This window comes from Camelus dromedarius, chromosome 24 (assembly GCF_036321535.1).
Source record: "Camelus dromedarius isolate mCamDro1 chromosome 24, mCamDro1.pat, whole genome shotgun sequence".
Taxonomy (NCBI): Eukaryota; Metazoa; Chordata; class Mammalia; order Artiodactyla; family Camelidae; genus Camelus; species Camelus dromedarius.
Genome location: NC_087459.1, coordinates 26,703,399 through 26,727,594, shown reverse-complemented (window position 1 = coordinate 26,727,594; position 24,196 = coordinate 26,703,399). Strand labels below are relative to the sequence as shown.

The window sequence follows — 24,196 nt, the reverse complement described above, 5'->3', positions numbered from 1 at the left end:
CCCGTGCCGCAGCTCGGAGGCCCCGCCCCGGCCCGCCCCTTCGCTTGCTCCCCAGGCCGCCGCGGCGCGGAGCCGGTGCCGGACCCGGTGTCCGAGAGACGGCGGCGGCGTCGCGAGCCCCGAACCCAACCCGGCCCGGCCCGCGCTCTCCGTCCCCGCCTCCCGGGCCGCCCGCGGCGGCGGCGGCTGCGGGCAAGCGCGCGGGGCCCGGGCCGCCCCCAGCCCCAGCCCCGCCGGGCCCCGCCCCCCGCCGAGTGCATGAGGTTGACGCTACTTTGTTGCACCTGGAGGGAAGAACGTATGGGAGAGGAAGGTGCGCGGGGAGCGGGCCGGCGGGTCGCCGACGTGGGGGCCGGGCGGGCGGGGGCACCGCATCGGGGGAGATGGTGAAGTGGGGGGCACGGGAGGGGGCCGGGCCGGGCCGCCGCGGAGGCCGGGTCTGCCGCGAGGCCGCGCCCCTGTCTCCTCGGGGATGAGTTAGTCCTTCCTAAGCCCTCAGGCCCCTCCCTGACACACTCCCATCCCGTTTTCCCCTCCTTGTCCTCGGTGGGCTGCCCTCCTGCGGACGGAGGGCCCCCCTCCTTTTCACCTCCGCTTTCTCCCATCCCCCGACCGACGACAACCCGGGAGGAATCCCAGGCACTGCCCATCCAGCCCTGGCCTCCATCTGCATGCTGTGTCCACCCTGTGTCTCGCCCTTGGGCCACTTATCCAGTCTCTAACCGGCCTGGCAGGAAAAAGACGCTGGGAAAGCCGCAGCCCTGGGTCCGAGTCGCAGCCCCGCGTCTGGCCGGCTCTGTGACCTTGAGCCAGGTGCTACCTGCCTGGCCTCAGTTTCCCCTTTTGTACAGTTAGGGGCCACATAATTGGCCCCTGGTACTGGTGGTTGGGGGTCTGGGGACCGGATGGGCAGAGCAGAGATACGCCTCCAGGGAACCTTTGGCAGTATGCTGGGGCCCCCCACCCCCTCTCCCTGCACCAAACCCAGTGCCTGCCATCCGTCTTGGCTGGGAGGATGACTCTCACCCTAGCCTCCTCTTCCACCCCTTCTCAATACTGGGTCCCCAGGCTTGGGTTTGCAGGATAGTTAGGTACGAAGGCCCCCAGAATTCACTCCCTGCAGTCTCTTTTCCTAGGTTTCTGCAGCAGAGCCATCTTGTAGCCCTACCTAGTCCAAAAAAGATCCTACTGTGCCAGCCCCTCCAGCCCTTCCCTCCCCTGGGGCTACTGCCAGCCCTCCCCCCAGGTCCTTGAAGGCCCACTTGGAGGAGAGCCCCATCTTACGGTAGCCCCTAGGTCTCTTCACAGAGGGGCAGACTGTGGCCTTGGAGCCTGGCTGTGTGACCCAGCAAGCCTTACCATCTCCAAGTCTCAGTCTCCCCATCTGTACAATGGGAAAGGGCAGGCTGGAGGAATCTTCCAGGGCCCACCCAGCTCCAAGGGTGCCAGGCCCCAAGGATGACTAAGCATGCCTAGTGGCTGGCTTGAAGAGGTGCCAGGGCTCCCTGGAGCAGGTGTCTGGGAGTGCCCAGCCCTGCAGCCCTCGCCCCTTGTTAGGTCAGAGCATAGCCAAGCCTTCCCTGGGGGCTTCAGCGCAGGATGTACCAACCCAGCCCTGTCCAGTCCCTGCCCTTTGAAGGGCCCTCTTCCTGGGCAGGCAGGGGAGGAAAGGGGGCTGTGACAGGAGTGTCACCCGCTGCCTTATTTCTAAATCATGCTGCTTGCTTTCTTTCTCCCTATTTGCTTTGCCAGACCCTGAGTTGAAGAATGCCATTGCTGGAAGGCAGACATCTGCTCCCCGACTCAGTTTATAGCTAGAGAAATTGAGGCCCAGAGGGGTTTTGTAACTTAGCCCTGGTCTCAGCAAGACTCTCAGAGCTACATTCTCCTTCTGCTCTGCAGAGTGACTGCTCAGTCTGGATGCTGCGTGCATACACGAGGATTTGTGGAGGTGCCCGTGGCGCTGGGCAGGGCAGGCGAGGCCTGCACCAAACTGTACCTCCTGAGAACTGTTCCTAACGCCCTTTCCACCCCTGCAGGAAGCGAGTTGCCCGTGTGTGCGAGCTGCGGCCAGAGGATCTATGATGGCCAGTACCTCCAGGCCCTGAATGCTGACTGGCACGCAGACTGCTTCAGGTAGGGCAGGCTGGCCAGGGGTGGGGTGCCCTGAGTAAGGCCTGCTGGAGACATGGCAATCCCTCCTGGTGGCATCTCTGGTCATGACTTCCAGCGAGACCTTGGCCTCAGTTTCCTCATCTGTAAAATGTAGTGTTTGAACTAGAAGATCCCTAGAGGCCTTTCTGTTTTGTCATTCTGGACCTCTAAGGAGAGAAGAGGGGAGACCTGCAATTATGCTTATATTACCAAGGCCTGCTGGCACCTCGGCCGGGGAGGAGGTGGAGGGCAGTGCGCGCCTGCCTTCTGGGTGCTTGGGCTGCAGGGAGAGGAGAGAGACCAGCCAGGCCTCAGGGGAAGCTGGGCCTCCTCCTCCGGCCCCAGGCTGGTTGTGAAGATGCATAACCAGTAAGACCAGTCCCTTCCCTCCAGACACAAGTGTAGGAGAGTAGGATCAGAGCCGTGGCCGAGCACTTGGGGACCCAGAGGTGGCCCAGCAACCCAGTAGGACCATCCTGAGAAGCAGGGGCAGGGGGTAGCCCTAGATAGCTCTGCAGGGCCAGGGCCAGGGTCCAAAGGATGTGAGATTTCCCACGTGGAAAAGTATGGTAGGAAGCGATTCCAGACAGAGGGCCTGGCAGGTACAAAAAGTAGAATGGTGACAGGGCCTGGTGCAGTCGGTAAACAGCAGTTCAGCAGGAAAGCACCAAAAAGGAGGGAAGGTAAAGCTGGGAGGTCCAGCTGGGGTCACGGCTTTGACCACCAGCCCTTGAAGGAGTTTACTTTAGGCAGTGAGAGCCTCTGACAAGGATTTTTGTTCTTTCTTAAAAATAATGCCTCATATTTTCTGCAATTTAGGAAGAGCCAGGCATTGTTTTAAGGACTTCTGTATAGTCAGATATGGGTTGTCTCCATTAATTGGGACACAGAAAGGTTAATTCTCTGGACCAAAGACGCACAGCCCGTTAGTGAGAGGAGCATGCAGCACCCGCCCGGCGGAGAGGTGGGCTCAATGTCCTGGGGTTCCTGATCAGGTGTTCAGAAGGAGGCCTTTGGGGAGGAAGGAGGCCTTTGGGGAGGAAGAAGGCTCTGAACGGGCAGAGAAAAGCACATGCACAGACAGGAAGTGGGGCAATACAGACCATGGTGGGGCTGGGAACAGCTCATTTCGTTGGAACAGAATGAGTCGAGGGACGCAATGAGGAGGCAGAGTTAGGATCAATTGGTGAAGGGCCCTGAATACGAAGATAAGGACCCTTCTGAGGGCAGTAGGGAGCAAGCAGATGGTTTCAGAAAGCAGGGGAGGGTGTGGGCAGAAGTGCTATTGAAAAATGCCATCCCGGTGGGCAGATGGTGGTCATGTGGCCGGGAAGGGACTGTCACAATAGTTCAGGGATCTGTGCTCATAAGACCTGACCTAGGACAGTGACTAAGAGTGGAGAACTTCAGGTCTAGAAGGGATGATATTTGGCAAGGATTAGTCATGTTAGCCACCATTATTGATGACTCTTGTAATGTCATTTTGGTAAACCTTCACCATAACTGTAGGAGTTACCATTATTTGATTTCCATGTGAGAAATGTAGGCTCAGAAAAGTCAGGTAACTTGCTGAGAGTTGCAACAACTAGAGCTGGGACTCGAACCTGTGTTAGCCTCCCTCCAGGTCACTGCAGAGTTGAAGACGTGAGGGGCTGTGGGGTGGAGCTGGGGGCTGGTGAGTGGCAGGGGCAGAATCTAAAGCCAGCTGGTTTTTCATCCTGGGTGTGGAGGAGGGCAGTGGTCTTTTGGCCCTGGTGGAGCTAGGGGCCGGGTTGGTGATGAGTTGTACCCGGTCCTTGTTGCATTGGAGGTGTGGTGGGCTAACCAGGGTGGCAGTGCCCTGCCTGGAGCTGGCCAAGGTGATCTGAGACCAGTCAGAAGTGGGAAGGCCGGAGAGAATAGTCCACTCAGGGCTGGCACTAAGATGTCAAATGGGATTTGAGATGAGGCCGAGATCAAGGGAAGAACTCTGGAGGCCCCTGTGCATAGAATGGGGTGGGAAATGGAGCCTTGGGAGATGGAAGGTGGGGGCAGAAATGTGACCACAGAAGGGAAGCAATGGGGCAGGATGCATGGAACCCAGCTTTGGAGGGATTCCTGCCTGTTAACCAGCAGAGGGGTGAGGCCCCAGGTTGGGCAGTAGAGAGAAGGCATGTTTGCTTTGACTCCATGTGAGGGGGTACAGGTAAGGCTCCCACAGTGAGGGATGGCCCACAGGCAGTAAGAGCCACGAATTCCACATTGTTCCATGGCTTACCCAGCTTTTCTGGCCCAGTGGTGTGTAGTTCTCCCAACAGCCCCTGAATCTAGGTGAGGCCAACAGCATCCTCACCCCCGATAGGAAAGCAGCTCAGAGAGGAATCACTGCTTGTCTGGGGCCCCAGGGTAACAGGCATCCGGGCTCTGGACTTGGTTCTCCCCAGAAGCATCTCAGTGCCGTGAAGTGGGGTTGGCACCACTAGCCCCTGGGCTCTGAGGCCTGGCAGTAAGAGAATTGCTGTGGGCCCACAGAATGCTTCTGCCATTAGCACTAGGTGCCATTGTCACCCTTTCTCTGTTCCAGCCTCCCAGAAGATTGTGGTCAGGCCTTGAGTGGTCAGGCTTCCCTTTGGCCCAGCTGCTGCCTCCTGGGAAGACCCTTCCCAGAAGCCTGCAGCACAGGAGCCCTGGGGCCACCCTGGGGCTGCCATAGCTCCAGTAACATCTCCATGGAGGCTGGTTAGTCTGGCCCTGGGCAAGAAGGGGTGAATGCACGGCTGGAAGTGGGGGTCAGAGGCTGGGCTGGGATGCCCCGTCTTTGGGGGACTTTCAGGTGAGGTGGATGAACCATCCATGGAAGTCAACCTCTGTTCCCTTGGGGGCAGCACTCAAAGAAGCAGCTGCTCCCTGTCCCCAGAGTCCCCAGTGCCTTTGTCAAAGCAGAGGCCGAAAGGCATGGAGGGTGCCTTTCTTGGGTATGCAGGTGAGGGCCAAGTGCCCGCCAAGCCTCCCTGCCTGCACCTGAGCCCAGGCAGTAGGCCCTTCAGCTGCTTCCTGTTGTGAGCTAAGACCAAGTCCTTGCACCCACATGGCTGCATCCTCCTCCCCTGCTGTGTGGCCACGCTAGCCCCTCCCTCTGCAGCCTCCAATCCTGAGTGTCTGGAGTAGGATGGGGAAGCAGCCTGTCGGGCCCACCCCTGCACTCCCTGTAGGCCTCCGGAGCCCCCTGCTGTAGGTGGCTGCAAAGGATGCTGGCCTCGACCCTGAGAAGATACCGCTTCCTCAGAGGGGCCAAGTAAGTAGAAAGTCCCCTTCCCGCCTATCCCAGGCCTCAAGCAGGGCCCCTGGTGTAAGGGCTGGGGCTGGGGACCCCGGTGGGACAGACCCACCTGGGGCCAGGCTGTGGGGCAGGAGAACCGAAACTCCTTGGTCACTGTTGCTGCCTGTTGAGGGGAAGCAGGCCACTGAGGCCCTTCTGGTGCAGTCTCCCCTGGGGCTGGTCCCCCGCCACTCTTTTTCACTCTTGGTGTCCAGGGATGTGGCTCTGGACAGAGCACACCCCTGGGAGAGATGGACTTGTCATTGCAGAGATCGCCACTCTTTCCTAGGCTGGCCTGTTCATGCCCTCCCCAGTGCCCTCCTCTCCTGCCTAGCCTGGCTCTGTCTTTACCTGTTCTCAGGGAGGGGTACACTGTACCTGATATTCCTCTTTTGACATCCATTGCGGGGGCTGGGGCATTGTGGGGCACCCCGGGGCACCCCTAAGAGCAGGCCTGTCCTGCCCCACTTGCCTTCTCTGATTCCCAGAAGGATGTGGGCCTGAGGGCTGAGGAGATGCACAGGGTCAGGGGCTCCTGTGTATCTTCTATCAGCAAAGGTCCACTGAGGCCCAGAGTGCCAGCCACCAAGCCACTGTATGAGCCTGGGCTAGATCTGTCTGAGGTGGAAGTCCCCTGTCTGTTCTGAGGGCACCCTGAGGCGGTTCTGAGGAACTGTTCCAGGTTGAGTGCACAGAGCAAGCCAGTCTGGCAGGAATCACATATGTGCTCTTTGGGGACCAGCGTTTGTGGATGCCTGGCCTGGAACTTCAAGGAGCCCACAGGTTAATGGCAAGGGCTGGCAGTGCAGGCTGCACGGGGGGGGGGGGGGGGGGGGACCTGTCTGAGCAGGCTTCAAGGAAGTGGTTTTCAGAGAGCTGACTGCACTCAGAGCTTGAGTCAATCAGTGTGGGGTCCTCCAGAGCTGCTGCAGTGATGAATGTTTGTGTGTGAGTGAAGGAGTAGGAGTTGGCAGGCAGGAGAAGAGCATTCTCTCCCCTGGAGGGAGGCAGCTGCTCCTGAGCCTCAATCAACCTGCCCACCCAGGAGGGGGGCTGCTTCCTGCAGCCTGGGAGTGAGGGGGAGACTCCCGTGGTGACGCTCCTGTGACTCCATCTGCGTCTGGTCGGTGCAAGGGCGAAGTGAGTCACTGATCCGCACTGGGCCTGGGGTAGCGCCCCAAGGTCATCGTGCGCTGCCTGCTTCCCATCTCTTTGCGGAGCCTGCTCTCCTGCTGTGCACCTTGCCTCGGGGTTAGAGCCCCCTGAGGGCTGCTCTGGGACCTCCCCATCTCTGGGCGTCCTCCTTGCTGGCTCAGTGCCTTCATTGCCTAGTCGCCCACCCCGCAATAAGATGCCCACTCACTCAGTCACCGCGAGTGTGGGGGCAGGAAGGGCTGCGGGGGCAGCAGATGACGTCATGGCTCCCGTCCAGCTGCTGCTTCCGCCGCCTCCTCTCATCCCAGCGTGGTCTCCAGAGGCTCTCCCCGCACTGCCCCCACCCTCTCCAAGAGAGTTCACCAGACCCCCCTTCCTGGCCTCAAAACCCAGGCGTTTTGTGTTCCCCGCACCAGCCCCCACCCCCAGCTGTGGTCCACAGCCCCTCCCCGCAGGATCCCAGACAATGGGGAACTGGCTGGATCCTCTTAAAGGGACAGTGTCCCACCAGCACTCTCGCTGCTGTGCTCTCCCTCCTCCACCTCCCCAGTTCCCTAGCTCAGGAGCAGTCAATGAGTTCAGTCAATGAGTGCCACCACGTGCAAGCTGCAGTAGAGCCGAGGGTACCCCGGCTGCCTGGGGCGTGGGGCTCTCTGACCCAGTCCCAGTCTTTCCTGCCATCCTCTCCTGTCCCCATGTGACCTTGGCACATCACCCAGAGTGCCCCAAACAGCAGCAGAGCTGGACGGATTCCCTAGCCGTTCTCTGCACCATGGGTACTCCGGCCCAGACATATCTACGCACACTGGGACCCTGAGTCAGGATCTGCAGAACCCAGTGGGGCTTACTCCTGGGAATGGTCAGTGTGGGGTCCCATGTTTTTGCATTTGCCCACGCTGGCTTGTACAGGCGGAGCACACAGCACTGTGGCTTCTGGCCCAGGGACCATGGTCGAGGGCGGGGCAGGGAAAGGGGGGACGCTGAATCCATCCCCCCTTCCTCTTGCCAAGCCCTGTGCCCCAACACAGGCTGCTTCTGTCCAGAGGGCACACCTTTTTCTAATGCTTACAAAGGTACCTGTAGACCAGCCAGGCCCAGGTGTTGGGGAGGGGCAGGCCATACTGAGTTCCAGCGTCCCCTTCCCCCAGGTGTTGCGAATGCAGTGCCTCGCTTTCGCACCAGTACTACGAGAAGGATGGACAGCTCTTCTGCAAGAAGGACTACTGGGCCCGCTATGGCGAGTCTTGCCATGGGTGCTCGGAGCACATCACCAAGGGGCTTGTCATGGTAAGTGCCCCTCCCTGACTCACACCTCACTTGGAGGGTGTGTGTGTGTGTGTGTGTGTGTGTCCTCACAGGTTTCCCTGCTGCACATCTCCCCCCTCATCTCTTGTTCTTCTCACTGATTCTCTGATTCCCCAGTGGCTCCTGGGCCCCTTTGTCTGTCTGTAACCCTCAGCCCCCTACCCGGTGGAGCCACCTCTGTCTGGGAGCCCAGCAGCAGGCCAGGCCCCCGAAGTTTGTCTGGGGCTGCCTTCTGAGAGGAGGCCAGGGGGAGGAGCTGTGGGGGCTGAAGGGGCCACTGAGCTGGGCTGTCCCCACCACCACACACACGCATGCGCGCACACACACACACACACACTCTCTCTCTCTCTCTCTCTCTCTCTCTCTCTCTCTCTCTCTCTCTCTCTCTCTCTCTCTCTCTCTCTTTCCAGGTGGCGGGGGAGCTGAAATACCATCCTGAATGCTTCATCTGCCTCACGTGCGGGACTTTCATCGGTGACGGGGACACCTACACTCTGGTGGAGCACTCCAAGCTGTACTGGTGAGTGCCTGGCCCCTCCCTGAGCCTGGTGTGCCCTCCTGTGTTACAGGTTTCCTGTGCCAGGTCCCTTTCCCTTTTCATGTGAGGACGGTCATTCATAGACGTGACAGCATAGAAACTTTTGGGAAATAGACACAGGCGTCAGACGGAGAAAGCTTCAGATACCAGCTTTCTTCCCGACACGTCACAGCCATGCACTTCTGGTACCAACCATCAGAGTTAGTTCTAACCCTGCGAGCTCAGGACCTGTCCCCAACAAGACCACCCTGTCTTCAGACACCAGCCACAAGTTCAGCGTCCCCGGGCTGCTCACACTTCTGACCAACTGGCTGCAGACTCAGGGATTCCCACAACCCCCTCAGGTTTGACACTTTGCTAAGTGACTCAGAACTCAGGAAAGCCCTGCACTCACAATTACAGTTTTTTCCTGAAGGCTACAAATCAGGACCAGCCAGATGAAGAGACAAAGGACAGGGTCTAGGAGGGTCTTGAATCCATAGCTTCCATGCATTCCCCCCTTGGAATCAGGATGTGTGACCCATCCTCCCTGGCATCACCAGTTTTTATTGGGGTTTCATTATGTAAGTGTACTTGATTGAATCACTGGGCTCGGGTTTGAACTCAGTCTGCTCGAGGTCAGGCTGGGTCACAGCCACAGCCCTCTCGTCACACGGTCAGTCTTTCTGGTGACCAGCCCCCTCCCTGCCTCAGTCAGCTCATTAACACTGACTCAGGTATGTGCTGAAGGGCTCATGACAAATGAAGACACACCTGTTCCAAGGATTTAGAGCCTCTTACCCAGAAGCCAGGAACAAAGACCAGATAAATTCTTTATTATAGCAACACCGATACAGCTGGATTTGAGGGCTGCATGGCTTTTGAGGATCCCAGATGGACTTTTAATGACTTCCACCGGAACTGGATGTAACCCCAGGCCTTGTCCTGGCCACCAGACAGAGTAGACAACCCAGCATGACTGAGCCCCAGAGAGGGGCGGGGGCTGGGGCTGGGCTGGGCATGCCCAGTTCCTGCTCCCAGTCCTGTCAGACAGCTGAGACCCTCCTCCCCCTACGGGGAGCAGTAAGGGAACGGTGGGAGGAGATAAGAGCCTGGGGCCAAGGGATTGGGGTCATGGTGATGCTGTGACTGTCCTGACACGCTTTTCTTCCCACTCTTTGGGTTCCCACCCCCTGGGGCTCTTACAGCGGGCACTGCTACTACCAGACCGTGGTGACCCCCGTCATCGAGCAGATCCTGCCCGACTCCCCCGGCTCCCACCTGCCCCACACGGTCACCCTAGTATCCATCCCAGCCTCAGCTCATGGCAAGCGTGGCCTCTCAGTCTCCATCGACCCCCCTCATGGCCCACCAGGCTGCAGTGCTGAGCACTCCCACACCGTCCGCGTCCAAGGGTGAGTGGCTGGCCTGCCAAGGCTGCAGCGGGTATGGCTGTGGGCACATGCTCGCGGTGGCTGGCCAACTCCGGGGTGGGGGTCCCTGAGAATGGGTGAGCACATAGGCCCAGATGGACCGCAGCGCCAACAACCTGGTATACCAGATGCCTGGCCCAGTCATTCCTCCAAAACCATTACAAATGCTGGATCAAATATTTTAAATGTTTTCTTTAATCCCTACATAACCTAATAAGAAAGAGAAGTAACCAGGTCAGGAATAAATAAAGGAGGGAGCCCAGGGATGTCAGCAGAGCACAGTAAGCAGTCATGCCTTGAGGGCAAATCTAAATTAGGGGAATTAAACTTCTGTTCTCAGATCTTCTGGCTGAGATTTTCAAAGCCCTACCTTGCTCAAGGAAGTGAGTCTAATAAGAGATCCCCCCCCCAATAAAGCTGGGACCCCACAGGGCTCTCAGGATGAGGAAGAACAAGAAATAAACCACACCTTCCATCAGCGCCGCCCCCACCAACCCAACTCCCAGAACTGAAAAATAAACTGACTTGAACTTGAATGAAAGGGAAGAGGGAGAGAATTCATAAACTCAAGTTTGCCAACCAAATTCACGTGAAGGGTGGTTCAGAAAACCTCCAGGCAAAATTGTTAAAGTTTAAGGCACTTCGCTACTGGTGATATCCCCCTGGCAGAGTCAGATGCATATCCTTTCTAGAGGAACCCACCTCCAGGCTTCATAGAATTTCCCAAGATAAGTGTCCCAAGGAAGATGAGCCATTCCGTCAAAACTCATAGCGCATGTAAGGGAGCAAGGTGCTGTGAGCCACAGGCAGCAGCAACAGCAGGAAGCAGAAGCAGACCTACAAAACCTGCAGATACTGGAGTTATCAGAAACACTGTAAAGTAACTGCTCCATATATTTTAATAAATAAGAGATGCTTTTAAAAAAATGAGTAAAGAGCAAATGAATTTGGGAAAGAACCAAATAGAACCCCTAAAAATGAAATTCTTATTAAAATGAAAACCTTAATGCAAGGGGTCAGTAATTGAGTAGGATCTAAACAGCTGGAGAGAGAAGCAGAAACATGGAAAGATGAGAATAGGGGAGGAGAGGTTAAGACGTGTAGGGGACAGTGAGCAGATCTGATCATTTGCCTGGAATCCCAGAAAAAGAGAGAGAATGGGAGAGACGCAGTATTTGAAGATACAATAGCCGAGAACTTGCCGCAGTTGATAAAAGATGCCTGTCCACAGACTCAAGCCCAGTAAATCCCAAAAAGAAAAAACGAGACCCACCCTTGGATCACCCCACCTAGTGAAACTGCTATACTAAAGGCAAAAGAAAAGACCTTAAAAGTTGCCATAGGGGGAAAAAAATTACCTTCAAAAAAGAACTGGTTGACAGCTGATTTCTCAACAGAAACAGTGAAAGCCAGAAATTAGTGAAATGGTATATTCAATGCACTGAGAAAAAAGTAACCATGAACCTAGAATTTTATACTTGATTTAAAAAAAAATTCTTCAAGAATGAAGGTGAAATAAAGACACGTTGAGACAGATGAGATCTGATACTAGCAGATCATTTCTAAAGGACATTTTAAAGGATGTAGAAAGGGTCTGAGATGCAGAAAAAAATAAAAGTTAAGGGGCCGGCCCAATTGCTAACATACTGTGTGACATTGAGTGGCTCCCTTGTCCTCTCTGGACTTTGGGGTCTTTGAACAACAAGGAAGTTGGACACCTTGGAGCCTTCTAAGATTTCTCCAGGGCCTTTATGGACTCTTGAGAAATAGTTTAAATGTCCCCCACGTCTGGGTATGGGAGCCAAGTGTCCGTTTCCTTTGGATTCAGTGAATGTTTCTCACGTACCTGCCGGGTATCAGGCACCATGCCTAGACCCTGCGGACAAGTGAAGATGGTACTGGGGGAGGAGGAGGAGCAAGAGGAGGAGGCTGGGCTTGACTCTGCATCTCCGCCCCCGTCTTGAGCATCAGCCAGGCCAGCAGCTGCCTTATGTATACAAGTGAGCAGACGGGCTGGTGAGAGAGATGGGGAAACTCCCAGACCAGCTGGCCCCTGACAACCAAGCAGAATTTTAGGAACAGAGGGCTAATGGCACCTCCTCCCTGCCTCCCTCACTAGGCGAGCATTCTTTCCAGCCAACATCTGCTTTCCCAACAATTTCTGCAAAGGGCCACACGCTTCTTGAAAGCAGCCCAGCTTGCCTAAAGGCTGCTGGCCAGATTTCTTTCTTTGTTTGAAGAGTCTTAGCTAACCACTTTTCATTCTGTTTATAGCAGCGTTTTAAGGAAAGTTTAATTTATCTGCGCCCTAGCCCCCCTGGAACCTAAGGAATATATCGCCAAGGCTATATTCACAAGAAATTTCTGTCTACAAAGATATATTCACAGTTTTTTAACTTTTCAGATTGAAATTTTCAAATTTACAGAAAAGTTGCTAAAATAATAAGTATATTGAATACCTGTACACCCTTTACCCAGGTTCACTAATTTTAACTTTTTGCCGCATTTGAGTTACGTGTGTGTCTCTCCCTCTGTGTGTGTGTGGGGGGGGGCATGTGTACACTTATTTACGTGCATATACATACACCTCTATGTACGACTGCCCTTATTTACTAAATCATTTGAGAGTAAGTTGTAGGCACCATTGGCCCTTCCTCCCCTCCACATTCTCTAGACGTTCTCCTAAAAACAAGGACATTGTCTTACATAATTGTCCATTGTATCTTATCGTGGAATTACGACATGTAGGAAATTGAACATGGATACTTTTATCAGGTATCCACTCCATATTGAGATTTTGCCAGTTGTCTCAATACTGTCCTTTATGGCCATTTCTCCCTTGATTCAGGATCCAGTCCAGGATCACACTGTCTTATCTCTTTAGGCTCTTTTAATCCTTGACACCTGTGAAGGGTACAGGTCAGTTGTTAAGTAGGATGCGCCTCCACTTGGGTTTGACGGAGGGTTCCTCTTCCTTAGATTTAGGTCATGCATTTTGACCAGATAACTGATGCTGTATCCTCCACGCATCTTGCTGTAGACTCAGGGAGTCCGTAAAGTGCGCCCTTTACTGGGGATGTCACCTTTGGTTGTTCGGTTAAAGTGCAGTCCGCTCTCTCTGCTATAAGGAATTTTTTTCCCTTTGCAATGTATCAGTAAGTCATATGTGAGGTTTGAGTCTGTAAATATACTGTCCCAACAGCCTTTCACTAAATGGTTCTAGCGTCCACGGATAATTCTTACCTGTAGCAGTCACTACTATGATGACTACAAAATGGTGATTTTCTAACTCTGTGTTTTCTGCTGCATTCGTTACCTGACTTTCCTATGTAAGGAATCGCTTCTCCCCATGTGACAGTATACTGATGGTAACAAAAAATTGCTAGGAATCAGTTTTTTTAAAGCTCTCAGTCTCCAATCTGTCCAACACTCCTCCCTCTCCCAGCCAGTCCCTGTCTCAGGGCAGAGACAAAGTAAATATTCCTTTAAAAACTTCTACGAAGACAAAATGAAAATCAGGTAATTAATACCTAAGAGTCTTTTAAGAAGCAGATAAGTTTGGCACATTGGCCATTCTGTGAGCTAGCTTATATGGCTGACTTATCGAGGGCATCGCCCCTGTCTCCACCCTGCAGCTGTGGCTCTGGGCAGGCTGCTCGCCCCTTCCTGCCAACCCCGGAGGAGTGGAGCTCTAGCCTCGTCCTGCAGGGCAAGTGTGGGAGTCAGGTAGGAAACCAGTGGGTCAGACCCTCTGAGGACTCGTGACACTCATCTGCCCCAAGTGTACCAGGCAGTTGGAAGAGAAGTCTGTCCTCCATGGCAGAGACGACGTTCTGTTGAACAGGAGCCCCTAAGCACCCAGCATAGGGCGGCAAATACTTGAGGGCGTACCACTTTTCTCCATTTTCACGCCCATGGCAGGCATAGTAATTAATACAGAACTCTTCCCACCAGACCAGAATTCAGTGTTCTGGACAGTTGCCACTTACCAGTTGCTATAGATAGAATGATTTGCACTCACACCCCTGACTTGATCCCCTTGGCCTTGGTTTCCTAGCAGGGGACAGGCAGGCAGGAGACTGACCACTGCTTTATGTCCACAGAGTGGACCCGGGCTGCATGAGCCCAGACGTGAAGAATTCCATCCACGTCGGAGATCGGATCTTGGAAATCAATGGCACGCCCATCCGGAACGTGCCCTTGGACGAGGTACGGGTCCTGGGTCTGGTGAGCAGGATTGGAGGTAGTGCCTTCATGCCTGCCCCTACCACCTGGGACTCACTTGTCTACACACCTGCTCTCCCCAGATTGATCTGCTGATCCAGGAAACCAGCCGCCTGCTCCAGCTGACTCTTGAGCATGACCCCCACGACACGCTCGGCCATGGGCTGGGGCCTGAGCTCAGCCCCCTGGGCTCGCCGGCTCACACTCCCAGTGGGGAGGCAGGTAGCTCTGGCCGGCAGAAGCCTGTTCTGTAAGTCAGCCCTGCACCTTGATGTACTTTCACAGCCGCGGGGCCTCGGCGGGGGTGGGACCTGGTCCCCACCCTCTGGTAGCTCACAGTCTGATGGAGTCAACCCTGCAAAAGGAAAAACAGACCAGCAAGGGGTGCAGGGGGCTGTGAAAGAGGAGGGAGAATGAGAAAGAGTAAATGGGAAGCCGCGCCCTGAGCTGGGGATGGTGGTGCCTCCAGGGTGGACCAGCACCCTGGCTTCAAGGAGCAGCTGAGCAGCTCAGGAGGGTGGGGCATCAGGTGTGTTGAGGGGGGCAGGCTCTGAGGTGGGGGTGTTTGGGCTTTGCCCATCCTGGGGCCCTACTGAAGGGTGTTGCAGCACAGTGATGTTTTTCACAGAGACCACTCTGGTCCCCTGTGCTGCAGGGTGCCCAGGACCAGAGACAGCTAGAGGGCTGCTGTGGTGGTCCAGGCGGGTGGTGCCAAGGGCCCTGTGCCCTCTTGAGGGGAGGCGGGGGGCACGAGGAGGAAGTCCAGAAGCAGCCTGGTCCTCACTCCCCTTACTCTGAGGCCTATTCAGGACTCCTGGTCAAGTGGGGGACAGAGGCACGTGCTTCCTCCTCCCCTGCGTTTGTCTGGAGTTCAGGCCCCCTTGCACGGCCACCTGTGTGGCAGTTGTGAGCGTCCTGGGCAGGCAGGTGGTCTGCCACCGCACCCCAAGGCTTGGGACTCAAATACTGGGAGACAAAGCATCTGATCCAGGGTCACCAGGCAGAGAAGGCCAAGGACAAACATTCCTACCTAGGGCACCTGCAGGATGCCAGGCCTCAAACAGGAAGTCCAAGTGGGACAGGCCAGTGGGTGCTGGTGTCAGGAGGGGGTGAGAGGCTTATGACTGCCCAGGACAGCTGCTCCGTGCCACCCTTTCTGATTGTATGGATGGGTGTATGTAGACTGTCACCGATGGGTCACGGCGGATGGGGGAAGGGGGCAGGGTCAAGGCCTAGCTTCCCCTGAGGAGGCCCTGACCAGGTGCCCGACTGCCCGCGGTGGCATTGGGTGCTGGGTGTGTCTCCCCAGGAGGAGCTACAGCATCGACAGGTCTCCAGGCGCCGGCTCGCTGGGCTCCCCGGCCTCCCAGCATAAGGACCTGGGTCGCTCCGAATCCCTCCGTGTGGTCTGCCGGCCGCACCGCATCTTCCGGCCTTCAGACCTCATCCACGGGGAGGTGCTGGGCAAGGGCTGCTTTGGCCAGGCCATCAAGGTACGGGGCACACCCAGGCAGGGACGGGGCTGAGGGGGAGCCGGGGGCAGTCTGGGTGTGACCCATCCCTCCTACCACCAGTGCCTCCAGGAAGCCACAGTGGAGGGGTATCTGGCTGCCACACTCCCTGGCCAGAGCTCTCCTCCACCTGGGCCTCCTTGAGCTAGTAGTAGTCGGGGAGGGGACCTACTGCAGATAGACCCTGTGGTGGAGGTTGTTGGAAAGTGGCTCCTTGGGGCAGGGGATGGGAGGGCAGCCCACACTGACCCTGAAGGCCCCTCCCCTGGGGCCTCCTGCCGAGGCTGATGTCCACCCGCTCGGGGACTTGGGCTGCTCACCCCCTTCACACTCTCCCCGAGCAAGACATGAGCCCTTTTCTGGCTCTACTGTCACCTGGCTGTGACCAGGCTGAAAGGTTCAGGATTATATAAAAGGTACCAGCCAGACTGCCCGCTTGTCCAGACAGGCCCCACCCTCCAGCTTCTGTCCCTGGTCAGAATCTCTTGTAGAGCTGCCATTCGACCTCCAGGAGACAGCCCCGCAGAGAAAAGACAGCTGGCCTCTGGGAAAGGTGGTCCTGGACCCTAGCGCCAGCCACTCCGCTTCCCTGCCACCTGGGTGACCGTGGGCCTTGGAAGGAAACCTCCCTGAGCCTGTAAAGGATTTAAATCCTATCCCCTTGGGGGCTGGGAGCACCCCATGAAAAGTCTACGGAGGCTTGAAGCCATCTGTCCATCTGCCCAGGATTGGGGGAGACTTCTGCAGGGCCAGCCTAGAGCAGAGCCCCTGTCGGTGCTGAGTCTCCTTGCTTCGGTGTCCCCACGCAGGTGACGCACCGGGAGACAGGCGAGGTGATGGTGATGAAGGAGCTGATCCGCTTTGACGAGGAGACCCAGCGGACGTTCCTCAAAGAGGTGGGTGAGGGGCCTGCTGCACCCTCTGCACCAGATTCTTAGGACTTACCATGCCTCCCGCACCACCACCACCCCCGCCCATTGAGAGGGTGAGTGGCAAAGGGCTCCAGGAGGATGTGACACTCCAGCCACACGTTGAAGAAGAGAAAGTATCTGCCAGGAGGGCGAGAGGAGCAAGGATGTCCCTGGGGGTGGGAGCAGCCCCAGCAAAGAGCACAGCAGCCCGTGGTGTGGCAGGAGCCCCCGGGGGCATGGAGGCTCCCCCATCTCTGGGACTGTCTGCAGTGGCCTCTGATGGGACAGCAGAGGGAGAAGGAGACACGGGCCCAGCCTGTTTGCTCCCTGCCAGGTGAAGGTCATGCGATGCCTGGAGCACCCCAACGTGCTCAAGTTCATCGGGGTGCTCTACAAGGACAAGAGGCTCAACTTCATCACCGAGTACATCAAGGGCGGCACGCTGCGGGGCATCATCAAGAGCATGGTGAGCTGCGAGCAGTGCCCCGCCCCGCCGCTCCTGGCGGCGCCCCAGTGGGTCCCAGTCTTTTCGGGTTCTTCACTGGGGAGCAGCTGCTGGCATCTCAGAGACCCTCCAAACCCTGATTCTGAATCAAAATAGAGGATCAGCTGACTCCGTGTAGAGCTCGGGGAAGCTGGGGCCCAGAGAAGGGTGGCAGTTTGGCCGAGGGGATGCACAGGCTGTTCCGGGGTAGCCGTCCTGCAGGTCCCCGTGCAGCTGCCACAGGTCTGGACACCTGAGAGGCACTTTCCGTTACCTCTCTGCAGAGTGGCCTTTATTTTGCTTCTGGCAAAACCAAGTCATTTTTTGCTGTTTGCCATATTCTGTCAAATTCAGAATTTGCTTTAAGGGCTTGGATGAAATTACAATTCCTCCTTTAGAAATAAAGCGTTTAGAGGGGAGTTTCCAGCCCTCCTGGGCCGCTGATGGTGCCTCAGGGATGCAGTGCTCTCCCCACCCCAGCATCACCCTCAGACCAGGAGACCGTGTTCGCATCCCGCGCCGCCAAGTCCTCACTCCACCTGGCTGGATTACCTGCTGGTAATCACCAAAGTGTGGTCCCTGCCGGCCCCTAACAGGTGTAACTTCCCAAGGGATTCTGCAGTCCAGAACAGTTTGGAAACCCTGGGCTACACCAGCGCAGGCTTGCTGGCTATACCCTGAATCTTGAATGCATTCTGACGTACTCAAGTTCCCACTTGAGGTCTCCGGGGGATGCAGGGAGAGAATGAGGTGTTTCCTCAAATGACTTGAGCCCAAAGCTCTGCTCTGCGGAGTGACTCAAGGCTGGTTCTCTGCAGGCAACCTCGCCAGGCCCATCCCTCTCTGCCTGTCCATGAAAGTAGGTTCAGATTTTTTAAAACTTGAAAGAATGGGATTTTGTGGAAGCTACATAGAGCTTTTGTTCTCAGGAGGCGGATCAGGACTATAGAAGAGCATCCCCTCCCCCTTACTGTTTGGAACCAGTTCTGTTAGAAAATTGTTTCCAGTTATTCACTCACACCCCTTGGAAGAAACAGTTGTGGGTGCAGAAGAAAGTTGGGGGGGGTAGTCATCAGACCCTGTAGGACACTCGACCCCTCCTGTCGTCTCACACCTAATGTCCCACTGCTGTGGCCCAGTCGGTCCATCCTGGCCTTTCTCCCCGCCCCCAGGACAGCCAGTACCCGTGGAGTCAGAGGGTGAGCTTTGCCAAGGACATTGCCTCGGGGATGGTGAGTAGGCTCTGGCTTCGGTGGGTGTGGGCTGGGTGATCTGACCCCACCTGTAAAAATGTTTGCTACCGCTCACCTAAATTCCACAAGGAATTTAGAAATGGAATACACAAGGGAGCTTTGAGAGAGGACAGAAGGGGATCCCGTGGGAGGGGGGAAGCTGGGAACTTCAGGGGGACCAGGGTGGGGCTGCGGTCCCTCAGTGTGGCTGCGCCCTGATCTCTGTGCCCCCCACCCCCAGGCCTACCTCCACTCCATGAACATCATCCACCGTGACCTCAACTCCCACAACTGCCTGGTTCGTGAGGTGAGCATCCCGGGCTGGGAGGGGCCAGCAGGAGCCCCGCCCACTGCACTCCTAGACTTGCAGGTGCAGGGCGTCTGCTGTGAATTTGGCAGTCACAGAGAACGGCCCACAGTGGGGCGGCCACAGCCTACACCAGGCTGTACCAGCGGCTGTGGGCCTGGAGGACGGCCTGCACATGTGGGTGGGGCGGTCAGGGCAGACTTCCTGAAAGAGGCTTTGTGGGGATATACTGAAGTCGGGGGCAGTAGTGCAGGGAGCCCGGGGTCTATGGGGCAGGGACTGAGGTACCACAAGCTGTCCCCAGAAGGCAGAGAAGGGAGCGACTGATGGTGCCCAACTGGAGAGGTGGGTCCTCCCCTCCTGGAGCTGCCACAGACTGCCACACATGGCATGGCTTAAACAATAGAAGTGTATTCTCGGACTCCAGGAGGCTGAAAGTTCAAAATCAAGCTGCTGCCAGGGTTGGTTCCTTCTAGAGGCTCTGAGGGAGAATTTGTCCCCGGCCTGTCTCCTGATCTCTGGCAGCTGCTGGCACTACTTGGTGTTCCTTGGCTTGTAGCCGCCCCACTCTGATCCTCGCCTGTTTTCTCGTGGCATTCTTCCTGTGTGTGTCTGTGTTCTCTTCTGATAAGGACACCAGTCATTGGATTTCAGGTTTATCAAATCCAGTATAACCTCATTTTAACTAATCATATCTGCAAAGACCCTGTTTCCAAATACGGTCACATTGACTTTTCAGGTGGACATGAGTTTTCAGGGGGACACTATTCATCACACTCCAGGCAGGCTGAGATCCAGTCTTGGAGGAGGCCATTCAGGAAGCACTGAGTCACTTATTATGGAGTAGGGGTCTCAGCATTTAAACAATCCTGGTGGACCCTGACTTTCAGTAACCACCCCTGAGGGGGCCTGAGGATCCTAGGTCAAGACACCACCACCAACACTACCAGTGGGTATTACAGCTGAGGAAGTGGAGCCCTGAGCAGGGACTGTGTCACCTGGGGCCCCATGGAGGTGGGCCTGGGACGCATGTTCAGCCGCTCCCCTGGGTGCCATCTTTGTAGCGTTTTCTCTAGGGAGCTATCCATGTTTGTGTTGCTCCCAAAAGTGGCACAGGTTCCTTCCTTTCAGAGCGAGCCTGGTCCTGACCCCCACCTGGCTGGGGCCCTGCAGCCTTGTCCTCCCTGTGCCCACCCCTTGGTGTCCGCTTGACAGTGGTCAGTCCTGGGGCTGCAGGTAGTGTCCAGAGTTCCAGGGCCCCAGACACCATGTCTAGGAGGCCCAACCCTGTACCCTGCGGAGGACCTCCCCAGCCGCCTGACTTGGCCCCCTCCCTGATTTTTCCAGCTTTCAGGGTACACACGGCTGTCAGCATCTCCATGCTGCGGGGTTCTGGACCGGCTCCGGGAGGGGCTCCCACAAACTGAAAACAGTAGAGCTGACCAGTTGGGTGGCCTTGGGCAGCTATCTTAACCTGTCTGGGCCTGAGCCACCTCACCTGTAAAGCGGGGCTAGAATAACGCGTACCTTACCAGAACCTTGGAGGATTAAGAGAGAACAGTCATGGGGCCTGGTCTCCAGTTAGAACCGCTGCTTTCCTTCCACAACGAGGCAGCACCAGTGCCGATGGAGCAGAGGGGGTCCTTGGAGCCCCGGTGTCAGACATGTTCTCTGGGCGTCTGTGGTTTGGTGCGGGGTCCGGGCCAGGGGCGGGCCGGGCAGGTGGTGCCAGGAGCGTGTCTTAGTGCGGCCCCGCTTCACCTTCGCCCCAGAACAAGAACGTGGTGGTGGCCGACTTCGGGCTGGCGCGGCTCATGGTGGACGAAAAGACGCAGCCCGAGGACCTACGGAGCCTCAAGAAGCCAGACCGCAAAAAGCGGTACACGGTGGTGGGCAACCCCTACTGGATGGCGCCCGAGATGATCAACGGTGAGTCTGCGGACCCGCCGTCACATCCCCCAGACGGGGTCCCGGGCAGCGGCCTCCTCTGCCCCTCAGCTTCCCCTTGGAGTCCTGGCACTTGAGTCCTTTTGCTGCTGCAACAGATGATCACACTCTGGGCTTAAAAACCACAAATTATGTGGTTCTAGAGGGCAGGAGTCCAGTCTCAGGCTAAAGTCCGATGTCAGCAGGGTTGCATTCCTTCTGGAAGCTCGAGGAGGGAGAATCTGTTTCCTTGCCTTTTCCAGCTTCTAGAGGCTGCCTCATTCCTTGGCTCCTGGCCCCTTCCTCCGGCACGGCCAGCATCATGGCCTCTTCTCGCTGACATCTGGGGTTCTCATCCTGGCATTCCTAGGCTTATGGCCTCATCGGTCCAGTCTCTGCCTGCATCTTCACACAGCTGCTTCTCCTGAGTGTCTTTTCCTTTTTAGTCTCTCTTACAAAGACAGTTGTGATGGCATTTGGGGCCTGCCCAGAAAAACTCAGGATTGCCCCTTGTCAGGATATTTAACTTAATCCTATCTTTGAAGACCCTTTTCCCCATAAAGTTACATTCACAGGTTCCAGAGATCTGACATGGTTATCTTTCGGGACCACCACAAAGTCCATGACTTGCCCAGAGTTACACAGCTGATCAGTGACCAAGCTGAGCCTGGAACCCCTTACCCAGGGCACTTATGCTCACCCCCAGCAGGTTTGCTCCAACCAGGTGGGCTCGGGTCGGGTCAGAGCCTAAGGCCTGCTAGGGTTGCTAGCATCTGCCTCATGGTCCTGGCCTCCTGGCCAGAGCATCCCCACAATGGGCAGGTCCCTAGCCGAGCACCCTTGCCAGTTGGCATCCCTGGCCCTGCCACACCTGCTAACCGTGGTCTTTTCATCCAGGCCGCAGCTATGATGAGAAGGTGGATGTGTTTTCCTTTGGAATCGTCCTTTGTGAGGTAGGTCTGGGGGCGGGTGGCAGCTGGCTCCGCCCTGTTCACCATGCTCCCAGGCTGCTGGCTGGAAGTTTGCAGGGGCCCCAAGCAAGGGAGGCTCTGGGAACAGGGCTGCCCACAGCAACCTGCATCCCTGGGGGTGTGGTGGTCAGGCTGATGCCAGGCCCAGTGTGACCTGCCCTTAAGCCCCATCATGTGGCACCCAGCCCCAGGGGCCCTCGGGTAACTGCTGGGCCTCCTGCTGGACAGATCATCGGGCGGGTGAACGCTGACCCTGACTACCTGCCACGCACCATGGATTTTGGCCTCAATGTGCGAGGCTTCCTGGACCGGTACTGCCCCCCAAATTGCCCCCCAAGCTTCTTCCCCATTACTGTGCGCTGCTGTGATCTGGACCCCGAGAAGAGGTAAGTGAGTTGGGGTGGAGGCTTAGGGTAGGGCATTCCCTGGCAGAGCCAGAACCCATCGTCCCCTTACTTGTCTCCCCAGGCCCTCCTTTGTGAAGCTGGAGCAGTGGCTGGAGACCCTCCGCATGCACTTGGCCGGCCACCTGCCGCTGGGCCCACAGCTGGAGCAGCTGGACAGGGGCTTCTGGGAGACCTACCGACGCGGCGAGAGCGGACTGCCTGCCCACCCCGAGGTCCCTGACTGAGCCCAGCCCACCCAGCCACCCCTGTCCCCGCCTCTAGAGAATCCACCCTGCACCAGATTCTTTGCAGCAGGTGGCTGGATGTGGCTCCCTCAGTGGGGTGGTGGACACCCAGACCCATCCCCAGTGCCAGGCCCTGACTTGCCTTCTCCTACCCTGTGGGCCGTGGCCCCTGCCCTGTCTCTGCCCTCGGCCCCAGAGCTGGCCTGGCTGCACACACAGCACCACCTCACCCTGCCTTACCTCTGTCTTGGCGGGGCCACCCCCTCACGCTTCTTGCATGAGCTGGAGGACCCGTGTGAGTTGTGCCCCATCCCGCGCCCCGCCACCCTGGCTGCCCCGCACACTCCACCCGTCTGCAGCTCCTCCGAGGCTGGGCTGAAGGACAGCCTCAGACCATGGCCTGTCACGTGTTCCCAGGAGCCAAACAGGGAATCTGGGGTCCATCACCCCCCTGGGGGTGTCTAGGTAGCAGCAGGTATTGATAATTATCCAAACTCCTAAAGCAGAGAGAGGTCTGCTCCTGTGGGGTGGAAGCCCCTGCTAGCCAGGCAGCAGCCCTCCCTTGCTTTGGGTCTTTTCATTTCTTTATTGAAGCCACTTTAGTGAGAAGCAGGTACCACACCTCAGGGTGACGGGAGGGTCCCTTGAGGGAGAGGGGAACCGTGGTCCCTGGACCAGGGCTGCTGGGAGGAACAGCAGAGGGAGGCTGGGCAGAGCGGATGAGGCAAGTGTCCACCAGCATCCCAGCCCCCTGAAGTTCATCTCAGTGCCCCCTCCCGGGCCTCTCCCCGAGGCTCCCTGCCAGTGGCTGGAGCAGCCCCTGCCCGTCCCCAGGCCCCTCTGTCCTCTGGGTTCTTTCTGTGTAATCTATTTTTTAAGAAGAGTTTGTATTATTTTTTCATACGGCTGCAGCAGCAGCTGCCGGGGGCTTGGGGTTTTATTTTTTTGGCGGGCGGGGGTGGGGGGGCCATTTTGTCACTTTGCCTCAGTTGAGCATCTAGGAAGTATTAAAACTGTGAAGCCTTCTCAGTGCACTTTGAACCTGGAAAACCATCTAAACAGGCCCATGGGACTATGACTCAGGGAGGTGGGACACAGTCACCTCCCTCCAGGAATCCCAATATCTAAGGAACAAAACCCAGACGCAGAATAACAGAATAAATTCCGTACTCCCCCCCCCCAGATCCCGCATGGTGATGTGTGTCTGGGGGTCCTGAGGAAATAGGAGAGAGGAGCTTTGTGACTTAGAAGAAGCCTGGTGAGAGGCCAGGAATGGAGGGGTGGGTGGGGATGGAGGTGGTGGCCCAGCTGGGACCAGTGAAGACTTTTTCAGAGCCAGGCTTGGGAGTGGGGAGGAGTAGGGGGAAAGCGAGAGGTATTAGGGAATGGATGGCTTTCATGCCTTCTTTTTTCTAAAACGTAATCAGGAAAACAGAAACCACGCTAGTTATTTTAGACACAGGGTGTTTAACCCAGGAAATTGTTTACACAGGTGTCCAGACACAGTGGAAGGGCAAAAAGTGGATACTGAGATAACCCTTTTGATGAACTGCTGGAAGCAACTGCCACCCCTTGGCTGGGGCATTTAAGGAAAGAGGAGGTTAGTTTAGTTGTCTGGTGGTGGGTAACAATTCACTCCTTAAATTTGGTGGCCTGAAGTAACTGATCACTCATGGCTCACAGCTTCTCTGTCAAGAATTTGGGAGCAGCTTGGGTGGGTGGTTTTGGTCTGGGGTTTCTCCTGAGTTTGTGGTCAGATGTTGCCTGGGGCTGCAACCCTTTGAGGGCTTGACTAGGGCCAGAGGGTCCACTTCCAAGGATCCAATTCCTTTGCATGTGGCTCAAGCACGTGGCCGCAGGTGGATGCTGGCTGTTGAGCAGAGGCCTTAGTCCCTCACCAGGCCTCTCTACAGAGCTCCTGGAGTGTCCTCACAGCATCCTCTGGGGTGAGCATCCCAAGAGAGCAAAGCAGCAGCTCCACTGCCTTTTAGGACCTACTCTCAGAAGTTATACGTGGTCATGTCCACCATATTCCACTGGTCACACGGTGGAGATGACTCAACGTGGGAGGTGTCTACACATGGCCCAAATACCCGGACCAGGAGGGATCACTGGGGTCAGCTTGGAAACCAGCTGG

At 56.6% G+C, this 24,196-nt stretch overlaps 1 protein-coding gene across 2 annotated transcripts; it reads left to right on the top strand.

Annotated features, from left to right (window-relative positions):
• The first annotated feature begins 221 nt into the window (after nt 1-221).
• LIMK1 (LIM domain kinase 1) lies at nt 222-23,301 on the top strand. Of its 2 annotated transcripts, XM_031432743.2 has the most exons (16): nt 222-313; nt 2,040-2,136; nt 7,756-7,894; nt 8,323-8,432; nt 9,638-9,844; nt 13,966-14,071; nt 14,170-14,336; nt 15,396-15,579; nt 16,407-16,493; nt 16,843-16,974; nt 18,165-18,224; nt 18,466-18,531; nt 20,304-20,460; nt 21,355-21,410; nt 21,657-21,814; nt 21,897-23,300. In XM_031432743.2, exons 1-16 carry the CDS (start codon nt 259-261, stop codon nt 22,057-22,059), a joined length of 1,944 nt encoding a protein of 647 aa, XP_031288603.2. In that variant the 5' UTR covers nt 222-258; the 3' UTR covers nt 22,060-23,300. The 2 variants fall into 2 exon arrangements, with proteins under 2 accessions (XP_031288603.2, XP_064334683.1); XM_064478613.1 differs by lacking the exons at nt 222-313; nt 2,040-2,136 and adding an exon at nt 5,291-5,428 and having other exon boundaries at nt 21,897-23,301.
• Nucleotides 23,302-24,196: the final 895 nt, after the last annotated feature.